Source organism: Ostrinia nubilalis, chromosome Z, assembly GCF_963855985.1.
Source record: "Ostrinia nubilalis chromosome Z, ilOstNubi1.1, whole genome shotgun sequence".
NCBI lineage: Eukaryota > Metazoa > Arthropoda > Insecta > Lepidoptera > Crambidae > Ostrinia > Ostrinia nubilalis.
Window position 1 is genome coordinate 25,453,287 of NC_087119.1, and position 18,852 is coordinate 25,472,138.

At 38.0% G+C, this 18,852-nt stretch overlaps 1 protein-coding gene across 1 annotated transcript in view; it reads right to left on the reverse strand.

Annotated features, from left to right (window-relative positions):
- Positions 1 to 18,852, reverse strand: part of LOC135086978 (plexin domain-containing protein 2-like) — a 66,631-nt gene that overhangs the window by 17,103 nt on the left and 30,676 nt on the right. Inside the window, exons 3-5 of the mRNA XM_063981832.1 lie at positions 5,340 to 5,462; positions 1,583 to 1,653; positions 872 to 1,003 (exon numbers count right to left, since the gene is read on the reverse strand). Of these exons, the coding sequence (XP_063837902.1) occupies positions 872 to 1,003; positions 1,583 to 1,653; positions 5,340 to 5,462 (326 nt within the window). The remainder of the gene's footprint in view (positions 1 to 871; positions 1,004 to 1,582; positions 1,654 to 5,339; positions 5,463 to 18,852) is intronic.

Sequence of the window (18,852 nt, forward strand, 5' to 3'; positions counted from 1 at the left end):
CAGCCTCGTGATCTCACCGTAGCCCTGCTTCTTCTGCGTGGATCTTGGACTTGGAAGATGGTGATGTTGGCCCAATATTTAGCCAAAATAATATGGTTGAACTACTTAGTTCCTTGCAACGCAACGCCTGTAAACCTTAGGTTTGCCCAGCTTTTAAGTTAATGGAACCATGCCATTTCCTGGAATTGTGAGGTACATAGCACGATGTCTAGGTTTTTAGCTTGGTGATCTTACCGTGGATCTGCAGTAGGAGTTGGAATTGAAGTGGATGATATTGGCCCAATATTTGGCGAAGAACGTCTGGTAGAACAGTATACCTCTTCGATAATACCAGTAAACCTGTAGCTTGCCTAGTTTCGCGTATTAATGAGGTTTTACCAAGGCTTGCAAATGCGAGTGCACATATTCTGTGCGTATTATATTGATCGTTTTATCCACGAAGACGCGCCCCACTATTCATCCGCTAATGTTTGAGTGTTATCGGTACACGCTAAATCATCCATGAGTGCACACGCACACTACAATAATGACGCTCGGATTGCTCGGACCAAACTCCCCGCACCTCGCGCTTCCCTCGACCAAAATTGGTGGGGCGCGTCTTCGTGGATGAAACGATCTATAGCAGTACATTTAACTGTGTTTAAGTCTATAGTCTGGTCCGGGAGCACGTAGAATTTTGTCCAATGACCCCTAGCTACCCATCTTTATCGCTCGCGCGTAATTATGTTGCTGTCGCGCTCGCACACTCACTGCGGGCGCCCGTCGCACATTCGCGACAGCAATATAATTACGCGCGAGCGATAAGGATGGGTAGCTTGGGGTCATTGGAATAAATTCTACGTGCTCCCGGACCAGACTATAGCTATCTTACCGTGGCTCTGCGGTGGGAGTTGCTGAGCATTTGGTGGACGTCGGACTTGGAACCGGTGATGTTGGTCCAGTGTTCTGCGAAGTACGTCTGGTTGCTGATGAACGAGCTGTTGTAGAAGTCGTGGTCTTCATTCTGATGGCAAAAATAAAACTGTTTTAAAAGAAGTCCGAGACATTTTGTTGGAGCTCATTAGTCTTGTCTAAAATGTTCCTAGTTTCGAGGCCGTAAGAACCCTGATGTATTTATTTATCTTCTTTCTAAATAAAGATTCGGGCCTAAGGCTGGTTTTAGTGTCACGCGGACCGTCCGGTGCGGACCCGCTCCGCACGGCCAATCTGTATGAACTTCTAGGGAGCGTTTTAAAGTAATGCGGTCCGGAGGAACCGCTCCGCTCCCTAGCAGTTCATACAGATCGGCTGTGCGGAGCGATCCGCACAGCCGTTATAATAATATTCTTGAAATTAATCTCGTTACATTAATATGGCTAATTACAATGGCTGGAGTTGTAAAAAATAGTAAAAATGAAAATAGCTCAACGGTATCGATGTCGGATTGCCGATTACAGGATCGTAGTGTGATCCCAGCCGACAGCTGGACTCTCGTGAATCCCATATTTGTCTTATATGGAATTTCAAAGTTCAAAATTTACTTATACCTAAAAACAAGGAAGGTGTTTGTATTTTTTTAATTATGAGTCTATAAAAAACTTACATAAGTCAAATTGCCTAAATGGAACTGGCTGTTGATCTGCTCCGGAGTCTCGAAGGCGTCAGTATTGATATCTGAAAAAAGATATTAGTAAATTAGTAGAAATCCATCTGAGAAAGCATAATCACACGAATTAGTATTTAAAAATTACACGCCTTATAAATCCTTTAGCCCTTAGACAACGCTCTGATCAAATCTCTAGTTTGCTATGGCCGCAACTGTAGTATCAAACTATTTGTGCTACTATCAAACTAAAGATGGTTTAATCAAGCTAGAGCGTCTTAAACAAAAGTTTACGACTTTAATATGTCTTAACCAAGTGTTTAAGTAGGAGCGTAAATGTTCTGCTCAAAATGTCACATTACACACGCAATCGCTAACAGTCGGTTCGAACTCATGCGTCATTAACGAGCGTATAATTATCCATCGGGATTACGAGCCGACCATATAACAGTTGGATACGCTTCGCATTATTACTATAAACCGTGAAAAACGAACTTGACTTTGCTGGTTATATAAGTGTTATATTGAGAATGGAAGGTTTCGTTGATTTTTACCCGTCTGCGCCAGAAGGAGGGTTTTGTTTTTTATATAAAGAATCCCTATTAACGAGCAATCAGCCTGTGTGTAAGGCCCAGTACACACGGTGAAACGCAAACGGTCGCGTCATGTGTGGTCTCTCAACGGAATCTATGGCAGAAACTTAGATGCAACTCAAAAGTAACTAGAACTTGCAGTTTCGTTGCAATTGCGTTTCACCGTGTGTTCTGGGCCTAACGCGAAGATTTCAATTGAAATCATTTCGCTGTAATTGTTTCGCGGCTGTGTGTTACAGGCGTTATAATTATTTCCTAGATCAATTCGAAAATACAACAACAGACTTGCCAATTAATGCGGAATTATGAAATACGACTGAAAATAATTACGTGCACGACTTAATTTATTATTAAAAAAATAAATTTCACTTTAAATGTTTTATAATATTCTGTTATGTACGTCAATAAATATTGTTTGTTACAGGTCATATTTGGAGTTGGTAATTCAAATATTGGAATTCTAATGAAAATGATAAGTACTCAGGTAATAATCTCAAAACAATGCCAAGGTTTGACCTTTGCATTAACCTGGATTAGAAAGGAATAATTTCATGCTTGGGAGTGTTGTAATAAAACCATTATAAATATAACCACCTACACACTACTCGACATTAGGCAGTATCATAAAAACAGTTGCATGTACTTAGGAAGTCAATCCCCCAATGCAATGGTCTGACACCAGGATTTGTTTTGGGACACAAAACAGAAGAAACTGTGTGTAGTGAGCTTTCCACTAGGTGTACCGACGATCTGGTGAAAGTCGCCGGAAGTACCTGCATATGGACAGCGCAGGACCGGTCGCTTGGAAATCCTTGGAAGGCCTTTGTCCAGCAGTGGACGTCATTTGGCTGAAACTAACGAACGACAGAAGAATCAGAAGAAGGGGCAGATTTTTCTGTTCGGTTTGGTTGGTGGTAGGGCTTGTTCTTAGTCCGCCTGGCTAGCTACCACCATCTTACCTACGTCTGTCGCCATAACAACAATATTAACAGCATTGTTGTGTTCCGACAGAGGTAAGATAGCCAGTTCCTCCGTGGTTGAGGATTCCGGGTGAAGCTCGTTTCCACCTTCGGCCTGATCAAAGTCAAAGTCAAAATTTCTTTATTTGTATAGACTATTAAATAGTTCTTACAAATCGTCAAATATTTTGCTCTTAAGGAGCCTCTACATGTCTCATAATCTTTTTACCCTACCAGCGCTTCGAGACCAACATTTGGCAAGATCATCACTTACCATCAGGTGAGATACAGGCCAAGAGCTTCCTCGTTGTGGATAAAAAAAATCTCTGAAGCTGTGTAGATCAGGAAGTGTTTTTGTTGGTGTCATAGCAAAGCGCGCGTGACACTCCGCGAATCAATCATGATGAACTAGGCAAATAAGTGAGCTACCTTCATTAGCCGCAAGCAAGCCAAAAGGGACTTTATTTCATGATGAACAACACCTAAAGTGCGTAGAGGATTTGAATTAATGTTTTCCGATGTTTGACACGGCATGATTACAGTGGTATAGTGAAAGTTTGCTTATTTTACGCAAATCAGAAACGCTTATCGTTGTGAGTACAGTCGACAGCATTTATTATGCATTTTTGTTGTAAAGTAGCACATATCTAAATATACTATAACCACAGTGTACTACGCTATAACTCAAAAGTGACTGACTGACATAGTAATCTATCAACGCACAGCCCAAACCACTGGACGGATCGGGCTGAAATTTGGCATGCAGGTAGATGTTATGACGTAGGCATCTGCTAAGAAAGGATTTTAGAAACTGCACTCCTAAGGGGGTAAAACGGGATCCACGCGTACGAAGTCGCGGGCGGCCGCTAGTAATATAATAGATACAATTTTAAGCAGAACTAGCTGCAAACGAATGTTTTTTCTGCGTGCCTTCATGTCTGAACAAACTGTATTAATTTATAATAATGACTGCTGCCATTTCATACAAACGTTTATTTTGTCAACAAACTACATTTTTATATTCTGTTCGTGTCAACGTGAACGAGCAATTAGCGGATCGTGTAACATCATTGTTAACTTTATTCGCATAAATTCGTATAAAACTCAACAACTTCGTTCGTTCGTTCGTTTTCAGCCAAATGACGTCCACTGCTGGACAAAGGAATTGCCAAAATCAAGTGGCAGTGGGCGGGGCACATAGCTCGTAGAGACGATGGCCGTTGGGGCAGGAAAGTTCTCGAGTGGCGACCACGGGCTGGAAGACGTAGCGTGGGCAGGCCTCCTACTAGGTGGACCGACGATCAACAACTTAATCGGTATAAAATATGAGATCAGAGGAGTGTTTTATTAAGTTTATTATATGTATATTATAATAATCAAAATCCATCAAAAATGTAATAGACAGACAGAGTACTCATATTTTAAACATTCAAAGATTCAAAGTCAAAGTCAAATTTTCCTTATTTGTATTATAGTGCTTACAAATCGTCAAATATTTTGCTCTTAAGGAGCCTCTACATGTCTCATAATCTTTTTACCCTACCAGCGCTTCGAGACCAACATTTGGCAAGTGCTGAGAAGAAGCGCCGCAACAAACTCAGTCACCACTATCTGCCGGTTAATATAAATAAATAGAAAAAGCAGTAGTAGGTACATTTGATTCAGGAGCAGTTCACTGAATATACCACGCATTCTTGTATTGTATCTTATAAGAATGGATATTAGCATAGAGCCATTAATGCTTATCTTGCATGACTGTTGGTTACTGCATAACACTTTTAATTGATCGTGATGCCAGCAAGGACAGACTACGGTTCTTGACCTCTGATGTCCGATTCAATCGTAAACATGCTAACTATGCAAATAAAGTGGACGCGATTTCGGCACGAAGGTAAACAAAGCAAATTATGATAATCTGCTTTTATACATTTATAATTAAAAACTCGAACTTTGCAACTAAAAATAATGAAATCGACGTGATTTATAAATATTAAAATAATATTCAGTCCAAATGCTTTCCTGGTGTAATTTCCTTCATGAGTTTAGAATATAAGCTACTTTATGCGAATTGAGCAAACCGGTATGCAATTTACGATTCCATTGCTACAAAAATGCGTGTCGTTTCATCCCACGTTTCGCTTCGAGCTCCGCGTTAGCACGACCGTGACGTAGGCGCCATTTTACGTACACAAAATAGTTACTTACTGTCATCAGCTGATATGGGGTCGCTGACCTTCGGCGTGTTGGTCGCGTTGGCCCACCGCTGGCCGGTGCCGTTGGCCCCCAGAATGGGCACTTGCGTTACGGTAGCCGTGTGGTTGATGGGAGCTGGAAAACAACAACATAATATTATGTGAGGACATCCAAAGATCTCAATTACGAGTAACTATAGTAAACATTTGAGAAAGGTGTGATTCAACAGCGCAAACGATATCAGTATAACATAAAGATGCTGCGGTATTACCCGCGGCATAAAATAATATGCGGCATGAAATATTCCTAAAATGCTTGCCGAAAAACAGCGTTTTTTAAAGTTTCGGCTTAAAAGCATAAGGTCAACAACGCAAAATGACAAGTACTTAGATCTTCTAAACGCCTACAGCTCGCCTCGGAATAAAACAGAATGGTCGTCTGACATCTCGTAAAATAAGGAAGTAGTTCCTTACTTCGAAACTAATGGGAAAGATGTGATGTGCGTTTATTTATTTACTTAAATGTTGAAGTAATAAAAAATTATAATACAGGTTACAGGATAGTATGAATTCGCGCCGGCGCCATTTAGCTAATAAAATTCATGAATATTGTAAAATAAAAAACATTTTCTTTGTAAACGCATTTAACAACATGTTACAGTTCGGCACTTTTAACTGTAGTATATTTATGATATTGATGCTATTATTACTGTTTGTTACACAAGCGAAAGTAACATTCTTGATAATTTAATACACAAGAGAGAATAATGAAATATTATCTAATTTAAAAACAATAAAAAAGTAAATCAGGAAATATGTAGTTCGCTATTAGCTCATTATAAACGCGTTACTTACAAAGATGTTACCAAGCAATTAAATTATAATAAAAAATAATTAAAACCACACGTCATTAACGTGAATGCAACTCAAATTAAGCAGACAGCATACAACTAAAGTAAGTAAAATAATACAATTATAATAATTGAAAATAATAAACATTGTTCGTTCGTTCGTTTCAGCCGGATGACGTCCACAGCTGGACAAAGGCTTCCCCGAGTCGTTGTCAGCTAATAATAAAATAGTTCGAACTTAAAATACGTTTATTGCTTCATATAATAACACTCGGTATATTCTTAGACTGTTGATTTCAAAGCTTATGTTAGTCGCAATTGGAGTGGAAAAGTTCCTACTTCAGCTAGTTGCCAATCAGCCAATAACTATTGTAGCCTGTGCTTGCGCATCCAACACAATATGTCAATCTGGGATAATTTGTATTGTGCGAATGAATGGATGAATACTACTCTTCCATGCCGTTGATTTGGCAACAATGCAATAGTCGTTGCATTCAGTTGCACATCCTCATAATCCTGCCCGGTGCAATGTACGATAATCGGAACTTAGCTAACTGCCACTTAGCTCGGTCAGTGACTTGTTAACTGCTCTCACTGGCACTATCACCAGAATTAAAGCCAAACATTTTTATAACATTATCAAGTAAGTTGCGAGGTTTAATCGGTCGGATATGCACTGCAGGCAGCTGCGCAAAGGCGAAGTGTGGAAGATTTTTCTAAAAGCCTGTATTTTAAAATAATAATCATTAGCATAATGACGTACGTACATAATCGTATCGAATCTAAAATACATACAACCCTCCATTTTGCTTTGGAACTAGTGGAACAAACAGAAATGCAATTTAAATAAATACAAGAGACTTCAATAACAGATATTGTCATTTAAATACAAAATCAATGTTATAAACTCGGAAGTCGGAATTAACAAGTGAAGTAATATATTATAATTCTGTTTTACTAATATAAAGTTATTCACGATATTATTCCAAGTTTTTTCTCCACTTTCAGTGAATTAATACTTCGAGGATGAACGCGCAGTTAATCACATCCGATTGCTGCGCAGTTGACTATCTTGTTAACAGCTCATCAGCCAATCGCAGCAGTGAATGCGTTGTTAACATAACAATTGCTTAACGAGGCGTCGTTAAAACTGCTCGCCGCCTGACCCGGTGGTTCATGGATCGGCCTGTCAGTTATGGTTGCTAGTTCGAATCCCGCTGGGATGAGCATAGGGTTGCCAGGGGTTTGGCTTTAGTCAGACATACATATTTAGCTTTTTACGGACTTTCCGGCTTTTGTTAGCCTTTTTATGTGGCTGCCGCGCCAGTCGAAAGTAGAGCAACAGAATAATATATAGCACAAATCGTCGTACCCGACGAAAACTGCCCTAATTGCAAAACAGCAACTTTTCAGGAGAGACATTTTTGTGTTTATTTTATAAAGTAATCACGGTAATGATAATTTTTCGATATGATAGTGTGTATGGACCTCTTATTGACTTGTTAGAACTAAAGTATTGTAATAATTATTTTTATTTTAACTATGGCGAATTATTTTGTATAAAAAATAAGTCGAAAAAATTCGTAATTCTTTGAAGTAATCCTATTATACCCTAGAGTTCCACGAAATCAAAAAGAGCAATTTGTATACAAATAGAGTAAAAAACTAATTCAATTACAACTAACGCCATTGTGGCTCCTTGTTTTCCATACATCGAAAAAATCGAGCGCCAATTATTTCCCTGGAATATGGCCCCATAAGGGCCATATTCAGGTTGTGGCTTTTTTCCACGGGAGATTTTGTAGGTATGAGATTGTGGCTTTTGCATAAAGTCGAATATCTAAATAAGTATTGAACTTTTTAATACAATTGTTTTACTGAAAGGTGTATTAAGGAATGTAGTATTTAATAATGAAATAAAAGAAAAAAGCCCTAATGATCATTGGGGCAGTCTTCGTCGGGTACGACGAAATGGGCGTATCAGGATGTTGGGCTAACGATTCGAAGATGATAGTCACTCATGGCGCTCACTCATGAGGTGTGATAATATCATACTAATTGCACATTGCAAAAGATATGTCCGGCTTTTAAGGTTAAATGTCAGGCCAAATTATGCACCTAGTAATTGGGAGATATGGACGTTTATTGATAATACCTACATTAATTATAATTTGTTGTCTCGTCACCTAGACTAGATAAGAAATCATTTTAGTAGCAATAATAGGCAAACTTGCAAATTACTCGCGACCTACAATGATACCGACTTTATTGACCCCAATAATGTAATGTGATTAAATATTTCAACTTTTTTATTTGGTTTTCCATACGTTTCGCTGAATTTCTCTGAAATACGAGTATAACATATGAGACATAACACACTAGTATTGTTAATTTTAAATGGCAGATCCAAAAAAAAGATGAAAAAATTTAATCACTCATTTATTTTGACAAAACCAGACAGCTCAATTTTTGCGGTAAAACAACCATAATAAAATTAGTCACTCCCGACTGTTTTCTTTTATTGCAAGTATTCGTCATATAAAAACAATATTCGTTCTGAATTATGATTTACGTCAATAAGACCATCCACATTAGTTTCTAGCGAAACATTTTCATTTGTGTAGGTAATTTTAAAATAATTAATTCAAGTGCCATCGACTACTGTTATCCTGCGATTAGAACACTAATGAAGAATGTTCACTAATTTTGTTTTTTAGCTTTCTGTATTATCTGTTAAAAATAAAAAATACACGTGAAAGAATTATTTCGATACGTCAATTACTTTCCAAGATATTGAATTTTAAAAGTGCGGGCGGCAGCCAGCCCGCCATTTTATGCGCGTGACGTCATATTACAGTGACTGGCTCATATTTGTATGGGTGGAATCTTGCAAGCTGAATTAAGACCCACTTCCAGGCAACCGATTAAGCTGAAATTTCGCAAACACATGTGATTTGGATGACCATGCAATATTATGATGACATGGAGCTGATCTGATGATGGAGCTGGAAGGTGGCCATAGGAACTCTATAATAAAACGACTTAAATCCATCGAGTTTGGGCTCGTTCGTTTTGTATTGATGAGTACTTTAATTCTATATAGTAATCAGGGTCTAATGATGGAGCTGGAAGGTAATTCGCAAAAACACGACACAATCGCATCAAGTTTGGATTTGGTTCAATTTTAATTTCTGTGATGGGTCTGGGTGTTAATATGTATAATAAGTTTGTATTTACAAAAAAAAATGTATTTAAGTATGTTTATATCCGTGTTCTAGTGAGTGGACACTGTGAATGTACGTCACGCGGGGTCACGTGACCGTCGGCGCGACTCAATATTTAAGCGAACTTTGAATGCCTATAAAATCATAACTACTGGGTATTTTTGAATGAAATAAAAACTAATGTATTTGTAAATGTAAAAGCTTAACTGTAACATAGGTTTCAAGTGATTTTGCATACCTAGTAACATTCTCAAATTACCGCCGGAACGCAAACACGAGTGTTATTCTCGATTTAAACGATAATCGATGAAACTGTAAACTTTTTATCTTTACATTCGAAACTTTATCGATTTAAAATGCGTAATCGAATGGATGTCTACACCTACGGGGTCACAAATACGATCCAGACGGCCCTCAATGGGAATGCTCGACGTTCTTCGCAATGAGTGTGTTTGTGGACGCTGGAAGTTTCGATTGGAAAATGTACAGCTACACCGAAAAAAATCCGTTTTTATTTGTTATGGGATAAAAGACATTATTATCCACTTGATCCGAAGCCCCACGAGTGTCAGCTAGTGATATGGTGCGGGTACACCATGCGGGAAATTGACCAAGCCAAGTCAATTTGAACACATAGTTGATAAGAACTCGACAAGTGCGCCCAAGTCAACTTGGCGAACTCCGCGCTACCAGCTACTGAGTTATTTGCCAAGTTGTCCAAGAGTGGAAACAATATTATAGTCATCATGTCATTGTATACGGTTCTATGGATGACATGGATTTCGTCCAAAAATATTTTTACTAAAGGGACATAAAGGAATTAAGACTGACATTGTGAAAATGAATTTGCTCGTTTGTGTAAACTTTAGTTACGTTCCCTTTTTCTTACTATATTGTTCGTTCCATCAATGAAACTTCCAAAGGTTCTGTTTAATTCAAGGTTTATGAATAGGTAAATCACTTCTATGAATAATTGAATAATTAGAACTGAAATTTGACGCCACGCGCAAAACAAAATTCTGCTGCTCCTAAATTAACGTGTTTGTGAAAATTTAAGTAAATATTTACGTACGACTCTTCTGAATGGCCTTGTATATTATTTAGCGCAGAATGATGTGACACACAATATTTTTTTGTTGAAAAATAGGTCTTATTATTATTAGCCATATAATAAGATAGTGTTTAGGTTGATATACCGTCGTTGGAATTGTTGGCGCAAAAGGTGATTCAGTGCGCAGGGATGTCATAAGTATGAGTAATTCCATAGTTTTGTTTATCAACCGGCGAAACAAAAGACTGTTTTTCCCAACGAATAAATTCAGCTGCTTGTTTTCTATTATAATAGATTTTACAAAAGTAAAAAAAATGAATAATCAATATTGAAAAAATGTTTTTTATAACTTGCTCGCTGCTGTCAGATAAAAATTAGAACGCATCACATAAACGTGCTGATGCTGTTCTGATTTTTCTGATGCAAATAGGTAAAGTTTTAAGAAAGTTCCTATTAGCTGGATTTATGAAAAGTACAACAAAATAACAGTTTATGTACCTAGGAGCCAAATCCCTCTAATATTGAGCAAAGTGGCTTCATGCTGGCATGTGATGATGTGACGTAGACAAACGTTTAAGACGTGTGTCGATGATATCATGAGCCGATGGATACTGATGAATCGGTAGATTATTATGTATCGATGCAATCATGCAATTGCATTTAGGATGATGATGACGTCGTTGCTAATTCGTAATCGTATAGGTTTCAATAAGATGGCAATATTAATTAGTATTAGAGTAGGCGCACACCGTTGATTTTTCGTCGGCCGATAGTTTAGTCGGGCAGTTGATCAGTATGGGCATGTATGGGAGTGCGCACACTACGCCGATTCGATTTGGCCGATTCTTCATACAAATTAAAATCGGGCACAACTATCGGCCAACTAAAAATCAACGGTGTGCGCATACTCTTAGCCTAGGCGCAGACCATCGATTTTTCGTCGGCCGATAGTTTAGTCGGGCAGTTGATCAGTATGGGCATGTATGGAAGTGCGCACATTACACCGATTCGATTTGGCCGATTCTTCATACAATTAAAAATCGGGCGCAACTATCGGCCAACTAAAAATCGGTGGTCTGCGCCTGGGCTTAAAGTAACAAATTGTACATTATTATGAGATCATAAAATTTGTTTAACAGCTTTAGTTTTGCGAGTGTCATTGCTGATTACCAAGTTTTTTGCGTCAGTTAAAATAATCCACATCCTAAACCCACTCCATCCGTTGTAATCAAAATAACCTTGGAAGTTTGTTAATATTTGCGTTTTGAGAGCTCATAAAACACACGAATGTTGGACATCCAACATACAACATTTCTATAACAGGTTCTTCCCTACTGGCATATCGCACTTCCCAAAAGTAAACAAAAGCACAGCGAGACATAACAATGTAATTAAATTCGCAAAGATATACATACATAAAGCATATATCAACATTAGCAATATAAACATTTAGTTGAAGTCGTTTCTTTTCTCAGTCAAGGTCAAACGAAGGAGATAGATAACACAATCGCAAGATGTGAACACGACAAGATAAATAAAAAACAGCATATAAAAATAGCGTGTAATCTAGCTAAAAAGATCGTTTAATCATAGCAGTTGATAGCCTGCCAGACTGGCATCATCATAACTTCGAAGTAACGAAGTTTATCCTGTCTGAGACGGCATCATACAGATTTCTGGCGGGGGCGGTTCTCTGCACACCAATTTGCTAAATTGACCAGTTCAGGAATCGAACCGGACTACATCTTTACCGTCTGCGTAAACCACATTCATCGTCACATCCTCCAACGCTCCTGGAATGTGGACTCAGCAAATAGTGGAATTTTCATGTCTTCAAGTGTGCTATTGTCAAGCATTATAGTCAAACTAACTTTATGTAAGACTAGCTTTCCGCCCGCGGCTTCGACAGAAAAACTTTATCGCACGCATTCCTGTTTCAAAAACCGGGATATAAACTATTCTGTTCTTTCCCGGGACTCTATGCCAAATTTCACCAAAATCGGTCAGTGGTTTAGGCGTGAAAGCGACACAGACAGACAGACAGAGTTACTTTCGCATTTATTATATTATGTATTAGTATTCGACAAATTCGCCACAGCAGTAACAATGCAATATTATGAACACTTATGATGTGCCAATGACACTGTAGACTTAACAAATAAAGACAACAGTATACACAAGTTTATTCGCAATGCAAAATCAAATGGCACAAGATTGTAAGAGAAGGCGCACACCGTTGATTTTTCGTCGGCCGATAGTTTAGTCGGGCAGTTGATCAGTATGGGCATGTAAGGGAGAGCGCACACTAGGCCGATTCGATTTGGCCGATTCGTCATACAAATTAAAATCGAGCACAACTATCGGCCAACTAAAAATCAACGGTGTGCGCCTACTCTTACAGCTTACGTTGCTGTAACTTCGTACGTGTGACATTTACATTTTAATGTTCACCCTTAAGATATACAAAAACAACTCCAATCGATAATAGGAAATCCCCGAACGGTAAGGGGAGGCCCCTTCATTCAACCAACATACGTACTTTTGATTCTACGAACGGCAATACAAAACCATGTTATGTCTATCACGATAATAATTAAAAACTGTGTTCAAGATAATAATTATTATAAAAGAAAGATGACATGTTGGCTTCAGAGCAGTATAATACGACTCGAGTTGTGTATAGTAGAAAAATAAATAACTAATGCCCGTTTTCACCATCAATCCCTAATTTTTAAGTGACCTCTATGGTAACACATCCGCACATCCGGAAAACGCAGCGTGGGACGTCCACCCACAAGGTGGACCGACGACCTGATAAAGGTAGCGGGAAGGCGCTGGATGCAGGCCGCTACCAACCGTGCGATGTGGAAGTCATTGGGGGAGGCCTATGTTCAGCAGTGGACGACCTGTGGCTGAAATGATGATGATGATGGTAACACATAACAGGAATTTTGTTTTCATAGGGGTCACTTAAAAATTAGGAATTGATGGTGAAAACGGGCATATGTCTATTGTCTATCAAGAATGATGTATGGCATGAGATGACTTGCATTATTTTCCATTTTCTAAGACAAGACAGCAATGGCCTTGCCTTTTTCAGTTCGGTATGATCACTTTAATTTGTAAGTTTATTAATAATAAACGTCAAGTAGCAGTTACGTTAACCACAAGATAAAAGCCATTACGATAACGAATGCTATCGATTTTCAATTGTGTCCCTACACGAATGTCCTTTAATAATGTAACACCCTAATTAATTAGCGCTGTGATAGTCACGTGGAAATGTTGTCATAATAGTGATGTTTCCTGGGTAAAAAAAGCAAGAGTTTGAATTAGTCCGTCGGTTAACTTATCAAATAAACGAAATAAAACCGACTTCAAATGCGTGAACACAAAAAAAACTAAAAATTAAAAATATTGCGTATAGAGATGGGCCGACTAGTCGCCGACTAGTCGGGAAAGCCGACTATTCGGCATCATTTGTAGTCGGCCGACTAGTGACGACTATTCGGCAAAACATGCCGATTATAATCGGCGCATTACAAAATTAAATATGTGAATGAAATAAACTGATAATCACCAAGATAATTATGAGGTAGAACAAGGGCGTTTATTTAAACCACTTTTAACTGCATAAAAACATTAAAAAGTGGTTTCACCTGATTTAAAATTTTGGTAATCAGTCTAAATTCATACAAAGTTAAGATTAGTTAAAATTACCAGAAAATCATCAAAAACGTGTAAAGTTTATGTAATTTGTCCAATGTCCATATAAAATTATTATGACACTTTTATTTTGGGGAAAAAATGCATGGAATTGCATACCTATCCCGTGGGAAAGTAGTAGATTATGTGGGGCTCCTCTCATCGGAAGGATGAGGAATAGTGTGAAGAACTATGGGAATCCGGACAAAGCCATCAACTATCACAGTCCGTCCCGCCAATTGCCCACCTGCATGGCGAGCCCTGCCTATCCGACGGTGGTGGTAGTCCGTGCTATTCAGGCGGGGTACCCCCACGCCCCCAGCTCGCTGATCATCACCGTGGAGGGTGGAGAGGAATCAGTGGGCCATTTTTCCCATACATTTTGATATCGATAGGTAAGTAAGAATAATATCCCGGCGCGCATCCTAGCCCAGCAGGAGGCGATCATATTGTCACCTCCGCCGTCGAAAATTATGACATCTACCTTAGGTACCTGTTAGGTGAATGTAATGTTGCTTTTTATTTTTTCTCATATTAAAGAAATCTCATTTCTCAAGAAGTTATATTTATCTCTTTAGAAATCTGGATATTCATATTTCTTTGAGAAAATCTAGATATTATTCTTCGGACAAGTAGGTATTAGAATGATCGGCATTGCCGATTAGTCGGCCGACTAATCGGCAATTTGAAAACCGATTAGTCGGCTAGTCGGTTAGTCGGCAAAGACCATAGTCGGCCCATCACTAATTGCGTATAAAAAAGTTCATCCCCAATTTTCCACCCTTGGGGGTGAAATATTTTCTTCAAATTCGCATGAAACCGCCCTTTTGATAATACCTATTCAACAAAAAAATAATCGTTCAAATTAATTTATAATCGGCGGAGATATTGCGTATAAAAAAGTTCATCCCCAATTTTCCACCCTTGGGGGTTGTTTTTTCTATTATTAAATTTAAATGGGACCACCCTTGAGGTATTACCTATACGCCGAAAAAAGATTTGTTCAAATCGGTTCATAATTGGCGGAGTTATCGCGTAACAAACATAGAAAAAAAAAAAAAAAAACATACGGGTCGAATTGAGAACCTCCTCCTTTTTTGAAGTCGGTTGAAAATACTCGACACGTATTTTTCACTTTTTCAAACAAATGAAAATTTTAAGAGATTAAGTGTGCAAAGTTCATAAAAAGAGGCCCGTGATGTCAAGGCGTGCTTAAAAGTGTACTTTGTGACGTCACATCTTGAGACAAGTACTCGTAGGTATACGAGTAAATTGCAATAGTGATAATTAAATGCCATATACAATTTGTCACGTTTTTTAGCATGCCAGGCGCTAATAACCCCTCGAATGTTGTTTCAAACAAGCGTCACTAATGAGAATGCAAACACGTACAGTTGTAAATGTTACAGTCGTAGTATCTTCTAAATATATCTAATATATAAAAGGAGAAACTGACTCACTGACATGTCAACGCACAGCCTAAACGGCTAAACGTAGGCACTTGAAATTTGGAAGGGACGTAGCTTAGGTACCGTAGAGGTGCACTAAGAAAGGAATTCCCGAAATTCCCACGGGAACGGGAATTACCGGGAAAATCCTTTTGTATGAAAAATCTAAACCGTTTAAGTTGGCATGCAGGTACCTTAGTAAACTTAAAGCTTAGTTACAACAGGATATTGCAAAATTCCCATGGGAACGGGAGTTAGCGGGAAAAAACATTTGTATGAAAAATTCTAAACCGCGTAAGATAGATGAAGGGGGTAAAACGGGATCCACGCGAACGAAGTCGCGGGCGGCCGCTAGTTAAGTCTTATTTTATTCTGGATGGGAGTTTAGTATAAGAATAGCAACGTACAAAAGAAATCACACGTATTCTTTGCTTTTCTCTCTCTCTCTATCGCATGATCTTATAATTACACAATATTGCCAAATTCTATTTATACTGCTTATAATATCACTTCTACCACTTTACTGTTAAAATATTAACCCCATGGGTCAAACAATAAAAATCGATAGACCTCGTTTGTATATTATCCAATTCATGACGAAATATTAATTACTATCCCCGAACTAGCAAACGATCGTTCTTTCTTTATAAACGTTTAGCTATTAGTTGATGGTAAAGTCCAATTTTAAACCAAACCGGTAAAACACTATTTAAGATAATTAGTAAGTGACTCAACCACGAGTGGATTAAAATGGACTAAAGTTGCTCATTAAAAATACAGTTATGTACTGTACATATTTTCCTTTTTGTACCTATACAACTGTTGAAACAGAACCGGCAAGTTACATTGATAAGCATACAAATACGTACACACAAACGGTATTCCAAAAATATTATACGGTGGACATTACTTTGATAAAACGTCATCGCATTTGCCATACAAAAGCCACCTTACAAAACGAAATACTATGTAATGAATCATATAAAATGTAGATAATAAACAATAATATCATTGTTTAATACTTAAGATGGGATGTGTGTTGAGTGTTTTATAAACACCGTCGCCTTTCTCTCGTCATGCCATTTCAAATAACATTTACGTAACGTCATCGCATCGCAGTTGTGTCATATGATGAACTAAGGAATAACGTTCTGGGAATCAAATGCAATAAGGCCGCGTCTACGCGTGCGCAGCTGAAAACTGGACTGAAAGAGGTACTCGTTCGCACTTTAAACCAGGGTTCGAAAATATCCTTATGATATACATTATATCCGATATATATCGGGTGACGTTGAATTACGGGACACCCTGTATATCTGATAAATATCAGATATTTTCGAACCCTGCTTTAAACTGGACCCGTGAGATGAATTTTACAGAATTTTATATTGTCAAATGAGTCTGAAGTCATAGGGAAAAAAATTGTCAGAATTTACAAACGGGTGACGTGCCCCTGGTGGCATGCATCTAGGAAGTCTCTTATTATTATTATTTTGTTACTTTCTTTTTGTTGTTTTTGGTTTAAATTCAAAGTTGTAATTAGGTAGGTGCTATATTATGTTATTGTATTGTGTAAAGTTCACGGGTTGCTCACATTATAATATTATGCATGCTGTGGTTATCGTTTGTGTGGGAGCAGTTAGCTAGAGACCTTTGGCTTTAATTGTGTTTAATGCTGTATCTCATGTTGATAGCCCAATAAAATAAATAAATGCAAGTACTTTTACAAGACTACAAACTGTAGATATTGGCTGTACAGAAGTTGCAGTGTTGGGAAAAGGTGGGAGTATTCCCGTAGTACCTCTTATTAATGAAAATGTTCAATATTATTTTCAAAGAAAAGAGACAAAGCTGTTTTTAGCAACAGCTAGTGAAATTCAGTTTCGCGTCGCATTTTGAGCACCAATCTGAGTGTGTGAACGCAACCTAAGGTTTGATGCGAACTTTTCGCCTTAAATCGTGAGAAAGATATTTTTTCCACGAAATTCGATATGAGGAATATGTATAAAGAAGCATTATGAACCACATGCGAAACTAAATAATGTGAAACCAGTTTAGGTATGTCTGGTAGTATTTTTAGTTTCCTACTTTTTTATATTTTTAAACCGGCAGACAGTGGTGACTGAGTTTGTTGCGGCGCTTCTTCTCAGCACTTGCCAAATGTTTGTCTCGAAGCGCTGGTAGGGAAAAAAAGAATGAGACATGTATAGGCTCCTTAAGAGCATTTGACGATTTGCAAGAACTAATTTAATTAAGAAAATTTTGATTTTGATTTTAGTCACTTTGAAATAAAATATTGCCTACTAGCTTTTGCCCGCGGCTTCAGCCGCGTGAGATTCAGTGTGTCACATATTTAATCGTCATAAATTATAGCCTATAAGTTATTCTGAGTTATAAACAATAATACTGTAGAGTTTCATCAAAATACATTCAGTAAGTTTTTGCGTGAAAGAGACAAACATAGCATACACCCAACAGACATCCATCCATCATCCAAACTTTCGCATTTATGATATTAGTATTGCAGTGATGTTGTCTTTTATTGCTGTACAAAAGAGGTACTCCTGGGAATTGCGTTTTGACAGTTCCTGAAAATACGTTAATTATGTACTTTGATTTAATTTCATGTGAGATCCGATTCACGAACCAATCTTGAATCCGATTAACCGATACATTAAAAACGAAACGCAAATGCAACTAATTAAGCAATGCTAATGCGTTATTCTTCCATGTGCGTGACGGATTGGTTGTTATTTAAGCATTACTTATAAAAATGCATATAATCGCTTCAACCGAAGGTCGACTAACAAAGAAGCGCGTTATGTACCTACCCGTCTCACACGGGTGGTATGTATTATGTATTATGTATTATTGTCTCAAGCAAGTATAAAGAAGTAAATAAATATGCGATGTATGATGAATGACTGAGTTTCTTGCGCTGCTTCTTCTCAGCACTGGCCCATTTATTGTCCCTAAGCAGTGGTAGGGTTAATATGGGACGTAAAAGTGCTTTTTAAAAGCCTATTTGCAAAAATAAATTACTTTTATGACTTTTTATGACGGTATTCGTATTGACTCCAAGTAATAGTCTTGTAACCAATACACCAATGTGTAGATCGGTCTTTTGGACTTATTAATGAATGTCTAAAGATACGATTACGTTTTGTATTTGAATTTTATCAAAAACTAGCTGTGACCGCGACTTCGAACGCGTGAAAACCCGTTTTTGCAACATTTTTCATTGTTG